General features: G+C 34.1%; 1 protein-coding gene across 2 annotated transcripts; it reads right to left on the bottom strand.

Moving 5' to 3' along the window:
* Positions 1–176: 176 nt before the first annotated feature.
* Positions 177–7357, bottom strand: LOC130654093 (tumor susceptibility gene 101 protein-like). 2 transcript variants are annotated; one of them, XM_057456621.1, is made up of 10 exons: positions 7211–7356; positions 7001–7059; positions 4905–4989; positions 3831–3896; positions 3553–3716; positions 2260–2730; positions 2027–2119; positions 1462–1598; positions 1056–1158; positions 177–377 (listed from the first exon to the last, which is right to left on the bottom strand). In XM_057456621.1, exons 2-10 carry the CDS (start codon positions 7043–7045, stop codon positions 279–281), a joined length of 1263 nt encoding a protein of 420 aa, XP_057312604.1. In that variant the 5' UTR covers positions 7046–7059; positions 7211–7356; the 3' UTR covers positions 177–278. The 2 variants fall into 2 exon arrangements, with proteins under 2 accessions (XP_057312604.1, XP_057312605.1); XM_057456622.1 differs by having other exon boundaries at positions 356–469; positions 7211–7357.
* Between the last annotated feature and the right edge of the window lie 3886 nt (positions 7358–11243).

Below are 11243 nucleotides of genomic sequence, written 5' to 3'. Positions count from 1 at the left end.
AATCCAAATTTCGCGAGAATTAATTTTTTTAGCGAGTTTTTTTAATAATAATTTGAGAGAATTAAGTACGGAGTACATGTGTGCGAATGTTGAAGACTATGTAACCAGTGGACGTCAAAATCTCACATTCTGTTTCCAAAATTGACGAGCAGGATAGTCAAATAAAACAAATCAAATTATGTTTTGCGTTCTACATGTGTTATTTAATTTATAAGTACAAGTATGATAAAATATCGGCTATTGCGCGTAACTCTTGCAGTTTCTTGTTTATTCTCTTATCAATGGCCAATCGCATTGCTAGGTAGACCTGCTGTAGCCCTGGCTTTCTGTAGTGTTGCACGAAGCATAAATTGTTTTCTCGATAACGTGCGCACAGTCTAAAAAGAGAAAGTCCAGAAAATACTCAGCGTAACTTACGACATAAAAAAGGTCTTGAGCATTGGAATCAGCTATAGATTGTCCAGGAATTCTACAGGAAAAAAAGGCACGGTTTCAAAAAATAATCTAGCCGCCTTTAAGAATCCTGCATGTAGATTTGCTGTAATCTCTATCGAGTCCATATTTACGTTCCCCAATACTTTTATCACATGCCGTGTAAATAGCATTTTGTAACAAATTTGAATTCATCCAAGTTAGAATTTCAAATAAAAGTTAAAAAGTTGCGTTTTTCATTTGCATAAAATTAGATCTGTTTAAATTTATTCACATTTTTATTCGTGACACGCATCGTAATTCTGGGACTTTCTTGAAAAATTTAATTAAATTTTTTCGTTGAAAATAATACTAATCCAATTTCGATGTTTCGAAAAAATAATGTCGCCTCTCCAGTAAACCTAATTTTATTTGTAAGGTTGAAATGATAATCCTGCGGCGGAAATAATAAAGTCAAGGCCTCGACGCTTACCTTTTCGATATGGATATTTGAGAATTAAATTAATACTAGTTGAAAGGGCCCGTGGAAGTGCCCGTCTTACGGAGAAAAATGTTTTTGCGATATACAATTGTCAACTACATTTGTCCATGGCAGAAATTCAAAGGAAGTTCTATTTTCATACCTTTAAGAAGACTTCCAATTCGATCACTTCTCTTCGCAAAGCATCGCTTAAATAATATATCGCATCTTCAACTGCATTCTCTTCAGCAAACAGATTTAAAATTCTAAAAAATAAGGAAAGCGGCTCAAACCAGACGTAACTCAATTTTAAATCATTTAGCTGCAAAAAAAACAAAAAAAAAACTTAGTTCTGAATCAATTTAAAAAAACAGTCGAGTTTTCATTTCTATCAACTTCGAATCGAGAGGTTCGTGGCTTAAATCCTGCACTAACCCAGCTGATTAGACGTGAAACGGTGGAACAAGCTTGTCCTGGGATGTACAAACTGCTCATCAAATAGTCATTGCCAATTGCACCCTGCACCATGTGATTACTACTACTAATCATACCACAATAATAAAACTTACTGGTTGAACAGCGGTGCAGTGGTAACTACAGCTTCATCGATGTCCATATTTTCGGAATCGCTCTCCAGTTTTCGTAACGCTTCTTCCATCTCTTTATTCTTTTGAGTTAACAACGAAATATTCGAAGCCAGGTTTGCCTACAGTAAGAAAACACTTTTTTTACTTCAATTTATCGTTTTAAAACAGCTTCTTAGGCTTGAAAAAGATAAGGTTTTCTAGCCTCTAATAAATGTAGCAAGCAAATTCCCTCCAAAATCAGTAAAAATTGCTCCTTCAACCCAAATAAGACTTTCCCAGCTTTTTTAACTTTGTTAATTCTCCAGCTTTGCAGAATTGTTTACGGTTTTAATTTTAGTTATATAAAAATATTTTTGCCAGTTTTTGCTTATCCAAAACTTTTTGTCGACTTGTCAAGGTTTTTTTTTTCTTCTTCCTGATTTGAATAAACGAGTTCCTTTTTATATTTCCCCAGTACATAATACTTCAAATAGTAAATCGATTGATTTATGACAACAATAGAGCGGGGCAACGTTTTGGGGGAGATTTGACATGTAATATTACTAACTTTTTCGTCGTTCATTTTTCTAACCATATCATTTAGTTCTTGGTTGCCTTTCTCCAACTCAATTTGTGTTTGCTGCAGGCCATTTAACTCGATCTAAAATATAAAAAAAGATCACAGAAAAATTGGCTTCATTCATTAACTAACAACAAGAGGGTCCTTAAATTTCCTGAAAAAAACTTTTTCCCCGAAGAAGAATTTGAATAGAAACTGATCACATATAGGACGCTGCTAACCTTTCCCATTTGGAAAACCTCCTTTACTCGTCTCTTTAGTTTGTCTTCTGCTGTCGACAGCAAAGAAGCTCGTAGATGCTCCTCTGCAATGACACTCCCTTGCCTTTCAGGAAGTTTATTTGTAGGAGGAGCAGGCCGCTGTGGTGGCTGGTAGGCACTTACGGACGGGTAAGGAGATTGTGCTTGACTCGTGGGGTATGGAGCCACTCCAGCAGTCGGTTGGTGTGTTGGATAGTTTTGCTGACCTGGATACCCTCCATAACTAGATGGCATTCCTGGCATGGGCATGCCCCCTTGCTGTGTAGGATAACCTGGTCCTTGCTGATGTCCAGGATAGCCTGGTTGATGCGGTCTCACTTGCGGTGGAGGTGGTCTGGTTGTAGGACCAGATGGTGGCTTTGCGTAAACTGGGCATTCTTGACTGAATATCAATTGAAGCATTGAAATCATTCCCATTGTGTCAGATTTAGGCTAAAAAGTAGAGAATAAGTAAGGGGAAGGTAATGGCTAACAGAATGTAATTTAGCCTTTTAGTATCGATTGAACTATATACAAAAGTTATAATAATTTAGGTTGTGAATTGTTTAGTTATGTCTTGAAAATAGATGTTGATACCTTAAAAATGTCGAACTTGATGTGAAGTGAAATATCATGAAAAAAAACTACATAAGTTTAAAATGTATATGACTAATTAGTATCAATAATCTGATTGCATTATGGCTGATTCAAGAATATCAGTAAATGCAAATTTTCAGTGCAGCCTTTTTGTTTGTTGTAGACACTGGTATTCTCAAGATCAGGCGAAATGGCAAAACATTTTAAAGACTGCAAGTCATACATACGTCTGAGTGAGCTAGTGAGTGAGTGAGCTAGTGAGTGAGTGAGCTAGTGAGTGAGTGAGTGAGTGAGTGAGTGAGTGAGTGAGTGAGTGAGTGAGTGAGTGAGTGAGTGAGTGAGTGAGTGAGTGAGTGAGTGAGTGAGTGAGTGAGTGAGTGAGTGAGTGAGTGAGTGAGTGAGTGAGTGAGTGAGTGAGTGAGTGAGTGAGATAGTGAGTGAGTGAGCTAGTGAGTGAGTGAGTGAGTGAGCTAGTGAGTGAGTGAGTGAGCTAGTGAGTGAGTGAGTGAGTGAGCTATGTAGTGAATGACGTCATTGACTAAAATAAAACCAGGGAATTCAGAAATCGGAAAATTTAGGAAGCCAGAATATCTCCGACTTTGGCGAACTCTATTTATGAAATTACACTTTCGTAGAAAAATACAGATATCTCAACGAATAATTTAAATAGGCACATACACTTCTCCACTCTGTCAAAAATGGCATATACACACGACCAGCTTGATCAACATGCTTGCTCGGCTTGATCACCATCGTGCTTGTTGGTCTCACATACACAAGTGGTGCAGTAAATGGGTGTCCAGTTAGAACCCATATTTGAATTGGTATATTGTAAATAGCACCTACAATTTTTTATTGGGTAAAATAAGGTTATAGCACTGTAGAAAAACATTTTTCCCTATTTGTCAGACACAATTTTTTTTATATACATTATATATTTATATATAACTACATACCTTTATAATTAACTGGTATTGTTCCTTTTAAGGAAATATATGTTTTTGTTGTTCCATCATTTTGAACTATAAACAAAACATATTTTAGGTTTATTAAAAGGGGTGAATATGGCCAATAAATAGTATTAAAAACACTATGGAGTTTGTGGGAAAAATTTAAACTTGTCAACATTTTCTTAAATAAATTTTGACGTAATTCGGGGTGTTTTATAAAACTAGTTAAATAAATTGTGATAATTCAAAAACAAATCAAAGCTTTTACTAATATTTAAGAAAAGAGACACTGTGTATAAAAAAAACATTATAAATTTTGGGTTAAAGAAATCTATAATTTTATGTGCAAGCATTTTTCACACTTTAAAGTTTACTTTTGATGACTTCCAAGTACAAATACATAATCAATTTTACAAAGCATAAAGATTGACTTCTTTTTTCTTCTCTTTTTATACACTGTTGAACAAACAGATCTTTATTCTAGCCTACATTTTGACAAGGTTGAGAGCTGTAGCTGTTGAAACGTAGCCTAGAATAGACTCTCTTATTCATGACATGTTAATATCTATATTATTAAATGACAATGACTGCAAGAATTAGCGCTTGTGAAATGCAAATCCATTTCCAGAGCATATAGGATCTCCAGAGTTCTTAAAAATCTAGTGTTGTTTTTTGAGCGTGATGCGAGTTACCTTAAGGCTATCAAAAAGAGCAAGAATAAATGCATGCAAAAATTTTAGTGTGGACTTGAGTAAAAATGGCACTAATTTATTTCGCATAACTGCCTAAAATAATGACTATTTTTACAAATACATTTAGCACTATGCCAGAAACGTAAACTGAAATTTTATGCTTAAAGTTTCCTTGAAAGCTATAAAATCGCACTAACAATTTCAGTTAGGGTTTTAGCCCTAACTTTAACTTTAGCAATGTTGTCGAAACACGCTAATTTATTTTTAATTTGTTCCCAACTTTAAGGTGTACAAATGATTCTTGAAAAAACAGAATAACTTTACAGGGACAACCTTTTATACTGCTTTAAAGGATGTACAAATCCACATTACTATAACAAACACTCACCATAAATATCTTCCTCTGGATGAAGATCTGGATGATTCTTTAGAACAGTGGCCAAATCTTTTTTTGCTTCTGTTTTATGTAAATACTAGAAAGAAAATTGGGAAAAAATATGGAGGAAGTTGAACACAATCAGAGAATAAAAACAAAGTTAAAGTTGGTAAAGATAAAAAAACTCTAATAAGATTTTATGTTCTCAAACAACTAACTTGTGAAATTCAGGTACAAAATAGACGAAATAAATGAATTATTTTTAAAATTTACACACCTAAAATAAATTGCTTCACACTGATTTTTCTTTTAAAAATTGGAAAACAGCTTAACAAATCTTAGAAGTCATTTACAATTAAAAGGGTAAATTTCGATATGTTTGTACATAAACTGCATTTCACCCTTTCTAAAACTATTTGTGTTTACATTTGCACAGGCCTGTTAGCACAAAAAGCATCTGGTTCTTACTGTCTTTCTATTATAAGAGGAGATTTACTAGGGCAACATAAAAAATGAACAAACCAAACATGGTAACTGCCTTAAAAAATATTGCCTTATCTTAACTGTTCATGCATTGCAATAAAACAATTTAAATATTATTATGTGTTGAACAAGCAAGTTTATTCTAGATGCATTGCGAAAGCTACAAAAGGCCAATAATCAAAAGTATTTTTGGTCATCTATTAGTTAAGGAGATCATCAGAGGATCAAAGTGAATAAAAAAATGTCCAACCAGATCACATTAATTATACAGACATTGATGGAAACAATAGTTTTATTAACACCTTCAGCAACTTTATATAAAGTCAAAAGTTGTAACTGAAAACATACAACTCTGTTGAACATGCCAAAAAAATGAAACATCAATAAATTGTTGAAAGATATGACATGTCTGTGATTTACTGCTTATACTCAACAACAAACTAGTGTTAATTAATTCTATTATTTTATACAAAATAGCTGGTAATTAGATTTGTTTTTTTATTACAAAGTTACCCAGAAAATCACTATGTAGACCAATATATATTAAATAATAATTTTGTATCATTTGTTTATTTTCATTGACAATGACATGGGTACTATATTGTGAAATACATACCAATAATACTTTAAAAAAGACACTTATCATACTGGTTTAGAAACAAATTGAGGTAATATACTAAATCATAGAATGGGAAAATATAAACCAGATTGGAATTTAAAAGCAAAAGAAAAAATGTTTTAAGAACTCTGATTATCTTGCAGAATAATTATGAAAAATAAACTGGCTGGTAAATAAGTGATAGAATTATGTTGCACAAGTTGTAATGAATGTTATTAAAAAAAGTCTTATGGGAGCTGCAAATCACTTGTGTATAAATATGTGTATGAGGACATGTGTCTTGCATATATATCTTCTGATCAGGCCTTGGCAGTGCTGCTCATCAATTTGGAGGGTTATCTTGAATTATAGTTAAAATTTGGATTATTATTGAAATTATTTACCCAGGACAGCCTCTTCCTGCTATCCTGAAGAGGGTCGTAGCAAATTTAAAGCTTCCATTTGAGTTACGAAAGTCATGCAAGCACAGCAATCACTAGATATTAATCCTATTCTCTTGGTGAGCAGTAAGCAGTAAGGATAGATTCACACTTTTATAGTCTCTAACATAACTCGGCCGGGGTTTGAAACCAAGACCTCTTGCACTGGAAGCAAACGCTCTACCATAAGGCTATCAGTCAGGTATTTCCTACCTGCTACCTATCAAAATTCAATGCAACTAAATGCGACACAATGTTTTTTGTAAAATCATTAGAAATAAAATATTTTGATACAAAACTTTCATACTGAAGTTTACTTAGCATATTTTGATAGCATACAATTCAAATGTGGTGAAACTGTCTCTACAAATAGTGTAATAGAGGAAGGGGTGACATATGTATTAAGCTTCGATTGGCACTTTTGTTTTTTTCTTTGCTTTGCCTAGTTTCCTCACCCATGGACCACAAGAAAGGGAAAATCAATAGTTTTTACTTACAAGATATTTTATCCAAGGTTAACCAAAAATGTGGTGATATCTATATTTTTAAATATAGATGACCTTACTATAAAAAACGTAAAAACAAACCTGTCTTGCTTTTAGTTTGTCACTAATAAATCCTTCCCAACTCATCTTTTTGTATGCACCTAAAACGTGAGAACAATTGAGTTCTTTAGAGCCAATTAATAATGGTAAAAAAATAATGTAAGAAGCATGTGTAAAGAAAGGAAATCTTAGTCAGTGATTCCGATTAATCAAGATATTCAAATTTTAAAGAGACACAAATAATTTGGTAACCGTTAGTTTCTTCTTTCTTGGTAACCTTTTTAACATTTGCTAGATATCATCTTTTTTGGTAAGTGGTTTAGTGGACAATTTAAACTTCAAATTATTTAAATGCCTAAAAAAAAGAATGCAAGGCATATAAATCTATATACTGATACTGTGTGTCTGCAATGTGTATGTGTTCATCCTCCTGTGAAGTTAGCCAAAAAAGCATGTCTAATTTGTTTTATTTTTGACAAAACAAAAACAATTCATTAGACTGATGTTAATACATAATGGTAGCCATTACATGAAGTTTCATTTTGGGGATAAAACGAAAGTTTTACTTTAGTCAAATCTTTGTAAATGTTTATGACGTCAGAGAAAATGAAACTCATCAGTGTTTATTAAATTTCCGCGCCCGAAGGCTTGGAAATTCCTTAAAACCGTCGTGTTTTTTTTGGAGCATTTTTTGAGAAAAAATCGACCCTGGGATTTCACGTTCCTCTGAGAGCAGGATAGATAACTGACTAACTAACTAACTAACCCTGTCCCAAATGGTCAATTGCAACGTCACAGATTTAAACTAAATGACGTTTCAGGCCAAAATTGGTATTTGTTTTTGACAAAATTTGGCACAGTTAACAAAAAAAGTATGCTGAACATAATGGTGACATCATAATGTTGATTTTTGTCACCTAAATGTCATTTTAGGCCAAAATTAGTCCAAAAATTAAAACTACTTTATTTTCAACAAAATTTGACACAGTTAACAAAAAAAGTATGCTGAACATGATGGTGACATCAAAATTTTGGTTTTTTTGCCACCTTAAATGTCATTTTAGGCCAAAATTGGTCCAAAAATTAAAACTACTTTATTTTCAAAAAAATTTGGCACAGTAAACAAATAAAGTATGCTGAACATATTGGTGAGATCAAAATTTTGATTTTTTGCAATCGTAAATGCATTTTAGGCCAAAATTGGTCCAAAAATTAAAACTACTTTATTTTCGACAAAACTTGGCACAGTTAATAAAAAAAGTATGCTGAAAATGATGGTCACATCAAAATTTTGATTTTTTGTCAACTAAATGCCGTTTAAGACCATAAACGTTTTAATCGCAAGACTTTCAACCATAAATGATGGGCTGTATTTTTTGTTAGCAATTTCTTTTAAAATGTGAGTTTATTATGTCATGTTTCGTTTTGTTTGCGTTTATTGTAAGATATAATGTCACTTGTGTGCTTCATGCACCAAACCTCTTCGAATGTTTGGCATGATAACACAACAAATTAGCAGGTTGTCATCAAATATTTTGGTAGCGAGCGGAAATTCTTAGAGCCCCTAGGGCTTCTTGTTTCATTTTGGTTTGAAAGAATAAAATGAAATATCACTCGGCCTTCAAAATATTCTTGCCAACATGATGCACCACTGAAATGAAACTCTGCTTTTAATTTATATATATGTATTGACAGGTCATTGATAACAACATCAAAATGTATTACTATAACTGCCTCCCTGAACAAGTAGCCTTTTTCACGGGCCATTTCAACTAGTATCTTAAAACATCATTCACGTAACTAGTATCTTACTAAAACTCTTGTTTTATGAATAAAGTAGTCGTTTATAACACTTTTTCCATACTTGCAACAATATAAGCGCTTTTTGTAAAAAGGGAGGGGGTACTACAGTTTACTCATTCTTTTAAAAAGTCATTAATTATAAGAGTGAGTACTTACTAACTCATGCTTCTTTTAGTGTCAGTATGGCCCTGTGAACAGTATCTGACCACTTTGCCAACTTACTCAAACTATTGTCAAATTATTCTATACTAAAATTCTGATGACAGTCATGTTTTATTAAATTTTTAAACAGTTTTTAGAATATTTCCAGGGACTTAAGAACCAGGATATCCAAGATACCCACCCGGGGTAGGTAAAGCATATATATATATATATTGACAAATTTCTACATAAAATTATTTCGCCTAATTTTTAGCACTGACTTTGATCGCACTGACACTGATCGCAGAAAAAAAGATAAAAAAGCTTGCTGAATTCTTTTTATAAAAACATTGTTGAGGTTTTTAACTATTATCCAGTGAAGATTAATGCCCTCTAATTTATTTTTTTATATATTAAAAGTCCAAACAATACCTTTGTATGAATATATAGCCTGAAAATAACCTTGCTTTGTCTAGTATCTTCAAAATCTTTCCTGCAATGTAAATGCCAGAGCCAAAAGAGCTTACAAGCAAAATAATGCTTTGACATATTAAATCAGAAGACATAAAGCTTATTATATGCATAACCCTCACCATTAACATGTGTTCATATTTTTCTATTCAGGGCCATAGTGCAGGAGACAAGGTCGGATTTCTTTTAGCAGCGATTCAATATGGGAAGTGATTTTTACCAAAGCCCTGGGTTAACCCAAGCGTGTGGGGGAAATCGGGAAGATGGCGCACTGTGTGGGCCTAGAGGGCGCTGACTCGCCGAAAGTGCGGTATATATGAGGGCAGCCATGGGCGTTTTTTTTTTTAAGGTTTTCGTCTGTAACCGACTGGAAAAGCCCTGGGCCCCGCCTAAACCGCCCAAATTGCATTCGAAATGCAACGAGCGCAAGCTTATTGTTCTCATTTAAATTTTGTTGAAAAGAAGGAGGGTGCTATTTTGTCGTCTTACTTACAGTTTATTATTTGTTGGAATTTTTTACAGCTATTTATCGAATAAATGATATAAAAAACAGCTTTTTTCAGCACTCTCCCCACTAATAACACTGTTCAACATTAAGAGAGTGAATAAGACATGAAATAAATGTTTAAAAAAGTTTCTGCAGGTTAGCACGCCCTTACATACATAGCGCTTTTGGGGAGTAGTACCCTCGTTATTTTTTGGCTATGGAATATTCAAACAACCAAACTTCCCAGGTTCTTGACTCCCAACTCCCAATGGAAGGCCCTAATCATAATGCTTTATTTCACACATTTTGTATATAACCATAAAATATAATAATCAAAACAAAAATTTACAGAAAATTGGTCAGCAAGTCATCTCTTAAAATAATATGGAGACTGTGTCTGTCCGTAACAGGCAAAGTGAATGTGTTCATTTTCCTTTGATATTGCCAAAGAATGCATGTCTAATATGTTAAATTTACTGACGTTACGGCGTGACAAAAATCGTCAATGATTTTTCACCGTGTGGGTAACTAGGGACCACTTGAGACCAATTTGGGTAATTTTTCCAAACCTGGGTCCCCGAATCCGTTTCGGAATGAACGGGGTTGATGACATCATCAAAAAACCTTCAAACCCTAATATCTCTGCAACTGTTTATCAAAAGTACATGATCCTATTTCTTGATCAGAGTTTCAAGATCTATGCGATGAAGGCAACAGATATAGAAATTTCCAAAAAAAAATTTAAGGTTTTGACAGGCCATTGCTGACGTCAGCAAAATTTTTAAACCCTTATATCTCATTAACCGCTCATCAAAACCACATGATCATATACATTTTCTTGATCCGCGCTTTAAGCTCTACACAATAGAGGCAACGTGAAAACAAGCTTCTGAATTATTTTTTTTGTTGATGGGTTGCTGACGTCATCAAAATTCAAATAAGGCTTCTTTTTCATTTTTACACTGCTTCAGTGGATTTTTCCATGGGCCTTATTGACTAGTCTATTTTATAATGCCTGTATACGTCTGTCTGCCTGTCATGCAAAATGGTAGCTTAGCTGCGCAATAGTGGGATGGCGCCGTAGATTAGTGGTTATAGCTCTCGTACTCTGTGCGGGAGTCCGGGATTCTATTCCTCTTGACGGCGATTCAACATGGGTGAGTGAATGTTACCATAGCCCCGGGTTAACCCAAGCCATGTGAGGAAATTTGGGGAGATGGCACACTGTGTGGGCTGTTGGATGTTGCCGGGAGTTGTCTGGTAGAGCGTGGGCCATAATTGAGTCTGCGTAGCTCAAAATGAGACTCTCCATGTGTAAGTCATGGCCCCTCCTGGAAATAAATGGACAGGGTATATCCCTCGATATTTGTGAGGCTAGCCATG

This window comes from Hydractinia symbiolongicarpus, chromosome 8, assembly GCF_029227915.1.
Source record: "Hydractinia symbiolongicarpus strain clone_291-10 chromosome 8, HSymV2.1, whole genome shotgun sequence".
NCBI classification, from domain to species: domain Eukaryota; kingdom Metazoa; phylum Cnidaria; class Hydrozoa; order Anthoathecata; family Hydractiniidae; genus Hydractinia; species Hydractinia symbiolongicarpus.
This window is presented reverse-complemented; position numbering and strand designations above follow the sequence as displayed.

Excerpts from the sequence above, each read along its gene's own strand:
- LOC130654093 (XM_057456621.1), bottom strand. The coding sequence starts at position 7,045 with ATGAGTTGGGAAGGATTTATTAGTGACAAACTAAAAGCAAGACAG. Across the intron at positions 4,990-7,000 it reads ACAAACTAAAAGCAAGACAG|TATTTACATAAAACAGAAGC; the intron begins GTTTGTTTTTAC and ends TTTTCTTTCTAG. Across the intron at positions 1,159-1,461 it reads ACTGCACCGCTGTTCAACCA|AATTTTAAATCTGTTTGCTG; the intron begins GTAAGTTTTATT and ends CTTATTTTTTAG.